General features: G+C 38.4%; 1 protein-coding gene and 1 long non-coding RNA gene across 2 annotated transcripts; both read left to right on the top strand.

The window, feature by feature from the left end:
- The first annotated feature begins 5,203 nt into the window (after positions 1-5,203).
- On the top strand, positions 5,204-5,577 carry LOC140546500 (uncharacterized). The gene is made up of 3 exons (XR_011978352.1): positions 5,204-5,289; positions 5,373-5,420; positions 5,518-5,577. It is a non-coding gene; the product is annotated as an uncharacterized lncRNA (long non-coding RNA).
- A 4,427-nt stretch (positions 5,578-10,004) lies between these two features.
- On the top strand, positions 10,005-12,938 carry LOC140546691 (apolipoprotein L6-like). The gene is made up of 4 exons (XM_072670073.1): positions 10,005-10,029; positions 10,138-10,192; positions 10,616-10,949; positions 12,525-12,938. The coding sequence occupies exons 1-4, from the start codon at positions 10,005-10,007 to the stop codon at positions 12,936-12,938; spliced, it is 828 nt and encodes a 275-aa protein (XP_072526174.1).
- Positions 12,939-14,817: the final 1,879 nt, after the last annotated feature.

The following is a 14,817-nucleotide window of genomic DNA, read 5'->3' on the forward strand; positions in this document are numbered from 1 at the left end:
GGGCTAGCCAATTATCACCATGTTACCCCTGTTGGCCTGAATTAGCCCATTAGCACTTCTTTAGTAGGTTAGATCAGGTAACTTGTGTTGGCCTGCAACCTCACCCTTATCAAAGCGCCTCCCAGATCGCATGATTGACATCTTGCATAGATAGCCAATGACTTGTAGGATGGTATGTTATACATTGCTATAGATCAGCTCTGCTTGAGGGGATGATTTGGTGGTGCAGTGTGTGATGCTAAGTGTCTGACTGTAATTTGGGGAAGCATAGAATTGTGTAAATGTAATTAGTGCAATAGAGAATTGAACATAAGGAGTGTTTGCATGTTGTAGATGTTCAGAAGACGCCCTCCCAAACCATCCCCACGAAGATCTCCTAAGAATCCCAACCAAGTACGTAAGCGAGAGTTACCCTGTTAAATGTATAAGAAGGAAATTTTAGAGGTTCTTCAGTTTGAAACTGTGTCAAAATCTTTGTGGAACCTTCAAGGAGCGGTTGTCTTCTAAAAACCTTTTCTTGAAGGTTCCTCAAATAACCCTAAGAGGTTTGAGGTACCTCTGAAAAGGTCTTTAGAAGAAAACTGTTCCTTAAAAGTTCCTTAAACCAACTTTTATTGGTTCCTCCACAGTTTCAAACTGAAGAACCTCCAAAAGTTCCTCAAGGATTTGATACTTTATCAGTTTAGTGTGTAAATGCTGATTTAAACCATTGCTCTATTTGCCGTCCCTCCTCCTCCTCCTCCTTCTTCCTTTCAGGCTGTGGACCATCATTCTTCATCCAAGCCTGCTCAGTCGGGGACTCCTCAAACTCCTTTTATACACATCCAGTCTCCTCCCACATCCCCTACGGCTGTTGCTACGGCTGCCCCACTTGCTAAAACCAGCCTTCAGGTGATTTACGTCTTTTTATTAAATTGATCAAACGTTTCAGATTCTTATGGGCTATGAAACACTGGATCTGTGCACAGAATAAAACTACAAATGATTTTTACTGTACTTTAACTTTATAAATGCTATGGCACTGCTTTTTTTTTTAAATATAAACCAAGAAGCTTCTCTAGATGTGTATGGTGATGGGGTACTGGGACATCTGCAGAAATCTTGTGTTCTGGTTTGACAGAATTTTACATCAACTGAAGAGGAAAACAATAATCAATTCTATGAGGATGTTCTTCTGATTGGCCAGGTCTGTGTGACAAATTGCTCTTATGCACATTTATTTATTTATATATATATATATATATATATATATATATATATATATATATAATATAATATAATATAATATAATATAATATAATTTAGCTTACCTTACCTGGTTGTGTGTGGTGGGGGGTTCTTTTACAGGAGAAGTGTGTAGAAGACTGGCCTGAGGACAGCCCCCAGCTTTCTTCTGATTGGAAGCCTGTATGTAACTGCCTACACTTTGCTACACTGCTACACCTGTTCAGTAATGTGAAACGTTATTCTTCTATTCTGTTCTTTATATGGCAGCAATGTGATACATAACGATATCAGAACATCAGTAGATTAGGGCATGATGTATGATCTATGGGAAATTGACAGTGCCATCGTTATTGGTGCTCTAGCATCCTAGAAACGGTGCCCATGCTCCCTGGGATTTGTATTTACTTCAGTTTTTAGAGTTTATTGATATATGTTGTGCTAAACTATGAGGGGAAATTCCATAACTTTGGAAGAGTTTAGACATGAATAGAGCTGTAGATGATATTGGTTGTTGTATTATTGGTTCTTGACTGTATTGATAAAGCAGAAGATTAACAAAAGCTATAAGCATTCTGACCATCCTCACCGGTCACCACTCCAAATGAGTTTCTGTGGGTCAAAGCATTCATGTGATCAAACAAACGTGTCAATTCTGGGCATATGACAATTGGATTATGTAAATATATATATCTCATTCAAAATATGATATTTATGTTCATGTCTACAGGTATCTCCTAATGGAATCAGCCTTGTCAATTTCACAAATAGATAGTGCAAGCTAGTTCCATGAACGTGGCTATTTTCTCAGTGGCCTACAATGATCACATATACTATAGGGACACAAGTATTGGGACACCTGCTCATTTATCTTAGATTTTTCCTGAAATCAAGGTTATTGAGTTTATTTTGCTTTTTTTGTATTCAATATTATGTCATGATTAGAGAAGCTTTACTGTGATTATTTGATTGCAATCAGCCACAAGAGTGTTAGTGAGGTCTGCTCCACAGTTCAATGCTTGGGGATGTTGTTAGGCATGGTGCCAAAAGGTTTGTGTGTATCTGTTCCAGAAAGTCCTATTCTATTGGCAGTACTTCTCTACAGGAACCAGATAAGCTGTGTGTGCATTTGTACATCAGTGTCCGCAATGGGTGCAGCTTAATATAGCCGAATGAATTCATTAGAAGAGGTGTCCACAAATATTTGGTGTATATATGCAAATATTTGGATATATGGTGTATCTAGTTCCTTTGGATGGAACATGGCTTGTAGATAAACCATCTGCCGGAACTTCATAATGTGGTCATGACAGTGTTTCTCTCTCTCTCTCTTAAAATTATAATATTATATTATTTAATGTTTATACTGTATATTTTCCATCAGGTTGGAAAATTAAAACTGAGGAGAGATTCTTTAAGGGTAAGCTATCAATATAATAAAACATTTATGGTCTAAATGCATTTTCTTCCCATTCATTTCATTTCAACACAAATCTAGGAGCAGTAAAGAGTGGATGTGGAAATGTTAGACTTTGTTTCTGCATCTTCATTCAGAAAGGCCGTTAATTTATCACACTAATGCGTGTAATTGTTTGTTTAATATAACTATAATATGCACAGTTATACAATATAACGTTTATTGTTTGCCTGTTAATCTTTTAGGTTGCTGCAGAATTTGAAGGAGCCCCAACTTCAGAGACTGTTGGGAAGAAACCTGGAAATGTACAGTACAATACATTATAATCTCTTATTATTTTCAGTATCTGTGAGCTGTTCATTTATTTATATTTACTATTTAATCTCATTTTTAGAAACTGAGGAAGAGGTTTTCACTTGTTTCTAGAAGAGGGTCGAAAGTAAGTGTACTTATTAAACTTTGTGTTCAATTTAGTTTAATGAAAGAGTTGCATATGAAACAGAATCATGTGGTTGGATTTCAGGATAAGTTTGGAGATGAGCTGAAGGTTGCACAGACAGCAACACTTGGTCGAGAGTCAGTGGTGTGTACCTCAGTTTTAGTGTCTCTTAATTCTTGTTCATTTAGCTTCATCTATCTCAGCATTGTGGGGTGTTTACCACCTTCATCCATGTGTTTTTTTTTGTTGATTGTTTGTTTGTTTGTTGTTGATTAGGAAAACAACTCTGACAGCACGAATGGTGGCTATGGAGGCACCTTGCCGTGGGGGACGAAGGTGAGAAACGCTCACTTGTATAATAAACAGCAAATCCTCAAAAATCTACAGTAATGTTTAAACCTCTGACCCTTCATTTACTGAATTTTCAGAACAGCTCTTAAATACAAGTTCTTCATTTTACAGTGTCAAAGTATAAAACCTGTAAATGAACATCAGATGAGATATTTGTTTTGAGCTCCACCTTTACCTACATTACAGCTTCAATTCCAGATTAAAAGTACAGTCTTAGAAGCTGCTTCTTCTTCTTTCATCTAAAAGTCCTCCCAAGTACATTGAATGATCTTGAGGTCTGGACTCTGTGGAGGCCAGTCCATTGTTCTGGAGCAGCAGCAGCTTCAGCACTTCTCAGATCTACAGGAACTAGATTTTCTCCTTTCTCAAAGAAATGAAAGCTTTAAATGCGGTTCATCTGATCAGGGTTGTTTTGGTGATCTACCAGGTTTTGCAAACTCTATCTAACTTGTTTTTACTATGTAGCTGTTAATCACTAAACATGACATTGAATTGAATTATTGGGTTGCAGCTTGATTTAGCATAAGGTTTGGGGTCCCACAGGATTCTGTTTTGGGGTGTATGAAACTGATGGTAAATATGACTAATGTAGATCTGAGAGGGACAATATGTGGACTTGCATACTAAAGGGTTATATATAATATCTAAGGGGTTAATGGCTGTTTTCAATGGAAATTCAGTAAGTGGAGGTTGGTTTCTGTCTCTGTGCAGTACTGTACCTCTTCTTTTCTTCTTATAGTTCCATGATGGTGCCTTAGAAGATGTTTTTTCATCTGATCAAGATGAGCACCATGCAGCTGTGACGAGCAAACCAGTAAAGGTTTGATTAATTCCTGACCAGTAAATCAACCTTTTCATTCACATTTGAGTTTGTGTAGAATAATGAATATTTTTATCCTCAGCAGAAGAAAAAAAGGAAATTAGTCGTTCCTCAATTACGTTACAGAACAGCTAAGGTAAAGAAGTTCTGATGTTCTGAAGTTCTGAACATCAAAATTATGATCTTACAAAGGTTTAGACCTGACCCTTGGGATTATTTTCTTTCTTTTCAACCAGATAAAGTCACCTGCTGGCGTTTCTGAAAATGGATTGGGCACCTCCACTCTGTCCAAGGTTTGTATCGTGGTCCAGATTTAGTCCAGAAAGAATCTGGAGTATTAGAATTATGGATTAAATGGTCCTTGTACTTAATTTTCTATTCACATGCAGTAACACAATATGGGTTCACCATTAACCAAGACCATGAGGTAGAAAAGGTGAAGTTTGTGCATTGAAAGTAGCAAATCAAATTTATCACAATTTTCTTCTCACCTCAAGTAGAGTCGATCAGCAGGGTTTGACTGCTGCTGCTATACTACTGTTGGCTGTTCACAACTCTTAAACACCTAATTGTAACTGTAGAAGCTCCAGATCTCATCAGAACAGATAAAGCAGCTGAACATAAATCCAGTAAAAAGGAGAAACAAGAGCTTCTCATTCTGAAGAAACAAAGTAGTGAGATCTTGTCGGTGAGCTAGTCTGAAGAACAGAGCTCGGTTCCTCCAGGTTTCTCCTGGACGCCCCCCAGTACAGCCAGCACAGCGTGGAGGATGTGTTCACCTCCATCAGCAGCAGCAGCAGCTCACCTGATTTACTATCATTAAGCCCTGATTTACCACCAAACCAGGTGTTGATCTGAGGAGAACTCTAAAAAATACTAGACTTCATGAGGAGAACTTTGAAAACCTGGTGAGCCTTTACTTTAATTGTATCTGACTCCTTATAGGATGGTCTGCTGGAGGAAAACTCTAAGCTGCAAAGTGGAGAAAAGATGGGCAATGGAGAGGAGTTTGAGCCAGAGATGAAAGACTGCAGACCGGTATTTATTTTACTGCTGCTGTATTTATTTAATTATCACTTAATGCTGTAATAATGTACAATGTAATAATGTGTCTCTGACAGAAGGAACCACTGAAAATCAAGCCCCATGTTCCCAGACGCCCTTCAAAGGTACTGAAAACAACATTAATTACTGTGATGTTAAAACATTCTAGAGTTTAATAGCTGCGTTAAGAGAATACCTTTAATACGCTCCTTCTCTTTGTAGAGTGTATTTGAAGATGACCTGAAGAAGATGAATGACTCCCCATTTGTAGAAGAATCAAAGGTAATAGTCATCTGACTTGTGATCCTGGATTCTGGGATGTTATTCTGTGTTAAATGTTTGTATTTGTTTTCCAGATGATGTCTGTGGTGGTAGTTGTGGTGATGGTAGTGGTTGTTGGTATTTACAGGCTCTACAGAACATTGTAATTATTGTAACTCAGCTCTGATCTGATCATCTTAGTCCTGTCTGGATACACATCTCCATGATATTCCAGGAAGATGTTGCACTTCTCTTAGCGTGCCACCTGGTCTGGGTGGTGAAACTCCAGCTTCTTGCTCTCTACACTGAGATAGTGTCTGGAAAAAGAGAAAGCAATATTCAGAGTCAGATCCTGCAGAAAGATTAAAGGCTAAAGCTGTTAAATGCTAATTTATATATCATTGCTGTCTCAAAAAACGTCTGCAGAATAGCAACTTTACAGGATATTGTTAAATTTTCAGTGAAAGTCAATGTAGAAAGATTTCTATTGGTCCATTTTCAGATTCACATTCACATCTTTAAATGGTATGGAATATGGAAAATTAAAGATATAAGGTTTTTATGTGACAACAGTGACATGAACAGTAAATTTAACTTTAACTACAGTATCATTAACTTTTTGTTAATAATTTGACATGATCATATGACCATGTGTGATGCAAATCACTGATGTATTAACCCATTCTGAGCAGCTACAGCCAGTATAGACAAAATATAGTAAATATGCGTTTGCTTGTGTGTTTCACAGTTTTAGATCATTTCAGTGTACATTTAAGGCATTTAGCACACACTCTTATCCAGAGCGACTTACAAAAGTGCTTTGCTGTTTACTCAGGAATACCCTTAGCTATTTTGAATAGACTGGAATCCAAGCTTAGACTCTACTAAACACAAGTCAATAGTACTCTACACAGTACTTTAAATAGCCTGTGAGTATTAATAGAGTAACACTGTAGCTGAGCTGAAAAGCTAAAGGGTAAAAGCTAACCATATGTGTGTGTTGCAGGAGGACAGATTTGTGAAAACTGATGCTGAAAGGCGCCGCTTCTCTACAGACGTACAGGCAAGTCATTATTATAGATGAACAGAATTGATTGTAGTTGAATATTTCTTTATGTAAATATACATATTTGACATGTATGACATTATTGGGGGGAAAATGCATTATACGTTGCAGCCGATTTCCCCATTGGGTTTGACTCTGAATGAGGCAGAAGGTGCAACTGGACACACTCCTTCATGGGACTCAAAGGTATTGTGTATTTATTGAGTAAATGTATTATACAAAGTACAGGGCATTGTCCCTGCAATGCAAATGAGCTTACAAATAGGATTACCTGGTTAAAGGTGTTGTGTTTTACTGTTCAGTTGGGATACCAGGATGATCCATTCTCTCCCAGTGGTGTTGACCAGTTGGAAATGCAGGACTCTCGATCAGTACAGGTACTGTATTATTGTATTGCATTATTACTTTGTCATATATAATACCCATCTCTGAATCCACTCCTAATTTCAGATTCTTTTCTTGTTTTTATAGAGGAAACCCGTCAAACTCCGACTTCCCCGTCTGCCTCGAAGAGGATCAAAGGTATTTAGGACCTGTTAGGACTGTTTATTTTAGCTTTTTAATGTCAGAAATGTCATATTTTATGCATACCCTCATTTAAAATGACTTTCAGAGCATAGCAGACGAAGTCCCACAGAAAGGAGCAGATTTGTTTAAAGCCAGTGACGGTAGGAGCTCTGAAGTGAATGGACGTGAGGAATATAGTGAGGTATTTTATTAGATTAAACTTCAAATTATTGTTTTCATGAGTGTTTTCATAATTATGTGTGTAATTCTATGTAATTTTCTATTTCTCATAGCAAAGGAAGCCACCTATTCTAATGGTCCCTTCACTGTCTCGCAGAGATTCAGAGGTTACAAGCTGCTTGAATTTATATTAATGTTTTAAATGTATTTTTAATTGAATTATTCAGAAGTTCTATTGAGAATTTAAGGACGTTTGTGACACACAGGGCATGAAGGATTCAGAAACCCTAGATAAAGGAGCAGATCTGTTTAAAGCAGAAGACCCTGAGGATGCTGAGACCTGGATGGAGGAGTACAGCCCGGTATGTCTTTACTCTACTCTAGTTTCCATGATACCCACTGCCAAACCATTATTTCTCTCTCATGAATCCAGTGTATTTTGTCTGTTGTTTTTAGGAGACAAAACCACAAGCCAGAAAATCACACACTCCAAGCAGAGAGGCAAGGGTAATGATGATATTTTGCACCAAATGGTTGTTCTGTTTGTATCATGTTATGTCCTCTCTTTAGCTTATTCCACATCCCAGTGTCACTTTTCACTTATTTAATTAATATTTTTGACCCCTAAGACTAGAGACCAAGCAGCCTTCTCTGAAGACATTGATCCCCCAGGTGCTACCTCCGGTGACTACTTCCTCTCAGAGGCAGCCAAGGTATCCACACACAACCCTGCCTTTACATTACTAGTCGATAGGTCATTCACAGACACCGTTGAGGCCCATTATCACAACAGGCATAGTTACTACTGCAGCTGTCTGGTCTCTACCCCAGTTTACTCCTGTCTGGAGAACCTACAAGGTTGCTTGCAAGGGCATGGAAGTTAGCCAGGTATGAGATTCCTTTGGGCTCAGTAACATGTGCTCAGACCGGTTCTGCGTGTTCAGAGCCGAGCTGAGTTTCACAAGGTGGAAAAAAAATAAAAATAGCAGATCACCTCCCCAGTGAGCTCTGACTCACAGGTGGTGTTTACTGAGCTTTCTGTGCTCTCTCTGAATGTGACGCTGTGATTTGTTGACTTAAGTATCATTCAGATGTGATTAGTTCATCCAGGGAAAGGTGTAGGACTGCACAGAGCATGTTTAATCCTAATAGGATTGCTATTCATTATGCAAATTATGTACCAAGATTACGGCGGCTTTTACCTTCTGTAGAATAGATTAAAATAAATGGCTTCAGCAGGTGTTTCTCACAACGGCAGTGTGAAGATGTGTGTGTTAAAATACAGACAGTGTTGCACTGTTGTACTGTCTGTTCCAAATCTATAAAAAATACAACATTTCAGAGATTAGATTGGATTATCTATATCATTTCTGTTTACTTACACACACACACACACACACACCGTAAATCTGTCTGTAGTAAAAAGAAGAGATTTTATTGCATAAATAAATGTAAATGTTGCAGTACAGGATATACAGGGGATATTAGTTATATTCCAAATATACAAGATATGGATAGAAGATATCATTTTTATATGTGCAGACCTAGATGTTTCACATATACAAGAAATAAATTATATACAATTAAAATATATAAAGTTTTACATGCTATCCAATGAGGCTAGTGAGTGTCTCATTATGTTTTAAACTGAAAATGTATATCTAGTAATCTGGCACATATATTAATTATATAATGCATATTTTGTATGTGTACCTTATTATATATATTTGGGAATGTAACTGTATTATATCCCTTGTACATTTTGTAATATAATATCTCTATGATCCTGTAATGTAATCTCTATTTAACTCATGCTCTAAAGTCTGGTGTCTAGGTCGATGGTCATGATGAGAGAGATAACAATTGAATGTTTGCTTTCTCTCTCAGGCTGAGTGGATGTCCTCACAGATGGACGTGAGACGAACAAGAGAGCCAGGTGAAGAAGAGAGACTGGAGGGCGTGGAGGAGGAGGAAGAAGGGGTCGGTCTCAGTCTTTTTCCACCAATTATACCAAACACAGTGTCAACAGTCTCAGAATTTCAATACACCTGTATTTCACTTAATGATTTAATGTTTTGACCAGTACACTCTACTAGAAACACATGGTCCACCAACATCACAGGCCCACAGTACAATAAAATAGCCCATCAGTGGTCATTGCTTACAGTAGGACTGCTGTTGAACAGATCCTGGTATGTCTGATATCTGTGGTCAGAAACTGGCCATTCATGAAGGGGTAGATGAAGATTAACACATTATGCATTAACAAATGGGCTACAGTCTCTGACTGCATACCAGCCAGCTGCCTACATGTGTATATGACCATAATAACTGTAACTCCAGTCATTATTATTATTATTACTGTATTGTTCATCAGGCATTTGTTTGAGGCTGTGATGTTATCTGAGGTGAAAGTAGGATCAGAACTCCATTAATCCCATGTTTTTTCAGGTTAAACTGTACAGTCTTGTGCAAAGGTTTGGACACCCTGCATAATAAAGTCTTTGTATTTGTTATTTATTTTTTCCTTTTATTATTGTTGGTTTTTATTATTATTTTGTAATGTGCAGCAATTCTCACCAACAAATTGTGTCTAGGGGTACTCAAATGTTTTCACAAGACTGTATGCAATGATCTCCATTTTCATTCAGTGCTATTTTTTTATTGGTTTGAACTGCAGGATACGGACAGTCTGATGGAGTGGTGGAACACGGTGGAATGTGAGCACTCTGTAATCCAGTATCTTGATGATCTTTCACCTATAAATGCTTTCTCATAAACATCAGCAGGAGATAAGTATGCACTTTCTTGTGTTTTGTTTCCTCTAGTGTGGGATGAGCTGCCATCAGACGAGGAAATCACTCTTAAAGAGGATGAAACTAAGTAAGACTTTACTTTTTAGAATTACAATTCAGTTCAGTAGAGAGCAGAGCCATTGATATCAATGCAGTACAATATTTAATCTGTTCTCCTTTGAAGGCTCATACCTTGCATATTTCTTGCATTTTGTTTTTTTGATATTTTTTATCAAATCTCTCAATCTCACAGCCTGTAAGTACTGATGCATGTAAATCAGCTATGTGCTGATCTTTTCAAAAAGCACTCAGAGCTAAACACTCCTGTAGGCTGCAGTATTAATAAATAGGCGGGGTTAAACTGTGGTGGTTCTAGTCTAGTCTAGTCTGAATATTCTAGATTTGCCACTGGTGGTATGATTAACCATCCGAAACTGGAAATTCCTGCATCCTTTATGCCTCAAAGGTCCGATTGATCTCATCCCCTCCCAATGCATTCCCTCTTCACCAGATCCTTCACTGAAATTGCTGGGAAGGTCCACCGTGGGCTCCGTGTCTTCTATAAAGTCTTCACTGAACAGGCTGAAGTTCTCTACCAGCACGTGTTGCTCCTCTACGCCATCTCTGATGACCTCAGCAACTTCCACCGACGTGCCAAGATCGCCAACATTACAGGCGGCACTACAACAGCTGTGGGAGGCGTGGCGGCCATCACTGGACTGGCTTTAGCGCCCGTTACGTTCGGGGCTTCACTCATTGTATCAGCGGTTGGTCTGGGAATAGCCACAGCAGGAGGAATCACAGCAGCTTCAGCAACAATTTCGGACAACGTCCACGATATGAACGTAGGTTCCTTGTTTCTTATAGTGGATTGTATAAGAAATTATATGTACCATAACAATGACTGGCTTAGATTGACCCATGACCCATTTGCATTCTACGCTTCCGTCATGTAGTTCAGTAATTCAGTGGCAGCAGCAGCAGCAGCAGTACTAGTAGTAGCAGTAATGGTAACGGTAGCAGTAGCAGTAGTAGCAGCAGTAGTAGTAGTAGTAGTAGTAGTAGTAATAATAATAGTAACAGTAGTAGTAGTAGTAGTAGCAGTAGTAGTAATAGTAACGGTAGTAGCAGCAGCAGTAGTAGCAGCAGTATTAGTAGTAATAATAGTAACGTAGTAGTAGTAATAGTAATAGTAGCAGTAACAGTAATAATAGTAACGGCAGTAGCAGTAGTAGTAATAGTAACGGTAGTAGCAGTAGTAGTAATAGTAGCAGTAGTAGTAGTAACGGTAGTAGCAGTAGTAGTAATAGTAACGGTGGTAGTAGTAGTAGAAGTAGTAATAGTAGCAGTAGCAGTAGTAGTAATAGTAACAGCAGTAGCAGTAGTAGTAATAGTAACAGTAGCAGTAGCAGTAGTAGTAATAGTAACGGTAGTAGTAGTAGTAGTAGTAGTAACGGTAGTAATAGTAATAGTAGCAGTAGTAGTAGCAGTAGTAGTAGTAATAGTAACAGTAGCAGTAGTAGTAGCAGTAGTAACAGTAGCAGTAGTAGTAATAGTAACGGTAGTAGCAGTAGTAGTAGTAACGGTAGTAGCAGTAGCAGTAGTAGTAATAGTAATAGTAGCAGTAGTAGTAGTAACGGTAGTAGCAGTAGCAGTAGTAGTAGCAGTAGTAGTAATAGTAACAGTAGCAGTAGTAATAATAGTAACAGTAGTAGTAGCAGTAGTAGTAATAGTAACAGTAGCAGTAGTAGTAATAGTAACAGTAGCAGTAGTAGTAATAGTAACGGTAGTAGTAGCAGTAGTAGTAGCAGCAGCAGTAGTAGAAGTAGTAGAAGTAGTAGCAGTGGTACTGCTGAGCATTTTAGTGATTGTATTGTAAAATTACAGATGGATTGGGATTAAATTAGCCGATACTAGGTATATTAAAACATGCCAGGGTCTGCGCCATCCCATCCCAATCCACTGTATCGTATCAAGACATCCCTAATTCCCCTAATTTGTTGTTTTTCTGCAGTATTTAGTCTTTGTTTACTATCTAGTAAATAAATGGAATAATGTTATGGGGAGGCATGCTGGGTGTAAGGACATGTAGGGGTTATGTAGGGGTTCAATATATTGCGATATTGTGAGCAAGGTATATTGATTGAAATCGTATTTTTTACTGCAAGGTTTAGAACTGTTATTGTATAAAATCACACCACTATATGCATAAATTCTGAGTAAAATAAGTTTATTCAGTCAGAACAGTGGAATATTTGTAATAATATTTACTAGATCTTTGTAAATATGTATATAATATTGTGAGCTGCTGCTAATACAACTTTCTTGTAGTTGCAGTCTTAATTGGTCATTAAATGAAGTTAAATGACTTATTACAAATGTGTTATCTTTTTTTCTCACTGTCTGATCATGTCCTGCAGGATCGTAAGAAGATCGAGACCGTGGTGCAGGACTATGAGACTCATCTGGTGGAACTGCAGAGCTGCCTGCGGTTTATTGCCGAGGGAATCCGTCGACTGCGCTGCCACCCACTGCTGCGGCGGAACAACTACTATGCCGGCGACTGGGAGGTACGACGAGCGCTGCAGACTGTTAGCCTGGTCACCGATCCTGTGGAGCGGGCTGAGGACATAGTGGACACTGCCATGGCAGCCTTGGATAGTGTGTGTAAAGGCATGGATAAGTACTTCACCAAGGACTCGAGGGAGCTGAAGAAGGGGTGTAAGAAGGAGGTGACTATGCGAGTCCGAATGCTGGCCAAACAGCTGCAAGATGGCTTAATGGAGCTCAACTCTATAAGGGAACAGCTGCTGGATGCAAGTGGAAACATCTAGAACCGTCCTTCCAACATTACAAATATGCCAGAAAGTGTGAAAAACTGGGCCAACCGACCATTGATTCAAAGTGTGATATGGAATGATTGGACTTTAAACGCTAAAATAAATGAACAATAGGTGTAATATAATAAATAAAATAATCATGATATAATGTATATTGGGTTGGTTTCTCCAGACCAATGAAGTCTTAGTTTAGACTAAATAGTATTTTGCTTCAAAATCCCATCAGCGGTGCCCAGTGTCCCATAATATACAGTCTGGACAGTTGTTGTAAGAACATCAGCAGTTTGCTTTTTCTCCGTTGGAGCTTCTTGATCAGCTCCTCTTCCGGTGGCCCACAGCGTTCAGTTGTCTTCTCACAGTAGAATAGGAAGTTTTCAGATCTATAGGACGTTCAATTGCTTCTCTTTCTCAAAGATAAAATCTGTGTTGGTTATCTGATGGTGCAGCATTGCTGGTTGACGGTTCTTGGGGATCCCATTGACTTATTTTTTTTAATTTCTTTTTCTTGGAAATTCTTTGTAAACCTCCTTGGAAATATCTCCTGAAAAACGAGGAACTTCAATGGATTGCTTCTCACTTGCACAGTACTGTGTTCGATTCATGGGGACCACCTGAGTTACACATGACCCTACGATAGACCTGTGGTGTTTAATCGTTCACCTGTTGAGCACCTGACGACACTTTCTCTTGGTCTAAACACGGTCTGTGGTTGGACTTCTGGTTTCTTACTTCAGCTCACTGTTCAGTTCTTGTTTTGAGTGTTCACTTCCACACTGGAAACCACCGTGCACCGTAGATTGCAGTTCTGGGATATTCAGCATTGTAGATCTTCTCAATTGGAAATCTGAAGAATGTACTTCACTAATGGCCACCCTGTGTGTGGATATGCTCAGAACAGTGTGAGTGAAAGTGGTACAGATCAAACTGACTGATTTAATTCTCTAGGATTTCTCAATTTCAGGCTTGTAGTCCATCTGCATTTTATGCTGTCCTTAACCCTTAACCATAATAGGAGCTAATAATGAAGCTCTTCTCATGTTTAGAGAAGGTGGAATGAGCTGGAGATGGACAATACTCTGAAAACCTTTAAAATAAGTCTAATATAGATGAATAAATATGACTCAATATAACTGAGCAGCCTATTCCAGTGTATTTAGCGGTGTGGTTTCTCCAGAACGCTGCTTGCCTTATGTATTTTTTGTGTCTTAGTGTTTTTGTTTATGTGCATACATATTTGTTTTCTATTTATTGGTTGAGATGTAAACAACACTTCTTTGTAGAGAATCATATTTGTTTACAGTTTGTTTAAAGGAATCAGAGGTTGCAATATTTACAACACAAATAAAGCCTTAAATTCAACCTTAAATTTTATTTACTATCCGAAGTTACCAATGAACCTACAGTTTATACATGTTTTTCTAAAACTAGTATATTTGTATATGCTTGTAAATGTTTGTATAACCGTCTCGGGCACAACTGTTACTTCCAAGTTTTGAGGTCCTGGATCTTCTAGAAGGGTTGATTTAACATCACAACACCTTGGATGACTTTGTCTCCAGTGATTTACATAATTGTGCGTAAATTGTTTTAAAATCTGTGGAAAAAATCCAAATCTGCCATAAAAGGATCATGTTTTCTAGGCTTTGTCTCAGGACATGTGTTTTTCCATGTTAATGATTGTCTTCAGAGGTTCAGGCATGGCTGGACCAGGATGTTTAAGACTTGTGTTTTCAATCTGTGCAATACTTTTAATAATACTGTCAATAAAGCTGTGCTTTAAAGCCATTAAATGCTGAATCTGATTGATATATGTGCCCCAAAACAGCTGCATGTCCACACAGCTGTGGACATGACCTTGTCCACCCCTTTGTTT

Source organism: Salminus brasiliensis, chromosome 24 (assembly GCF_030463535.1).
Source record: "Salminus brasiliensis chromosome 24, fSalBra1.hap2, whole genome shotgun sequence".
NCBI classification, from domain to species: Eukaryota; Metazoa; Chordata; class Actinopteri; order Characiformes; family Bryconidae; genus Salminus; species Salminus brasiliensis.

Coding starts and splice junctions, on each gene's coding strand:
- LOC140546691 (XM_072670073.1), top strand. CDS start 10,005: ATGGAGTGGTGGAACACGGTGGAAT. Junction 10,193..10,615: donor CTTAAAGAGGATGAAACTAA/GTAAGACTTTAC, acceptor CCTCTTCACCAG/ATCCTTCACTGAAATTGCTG. Junction 10,950..12,524: donor ACAACGTCCACGATATGAAC/GTAGGTTCCTTG, acceptor CATGTCCTGCAG/GATCGTAAGAAGATCGAGAC.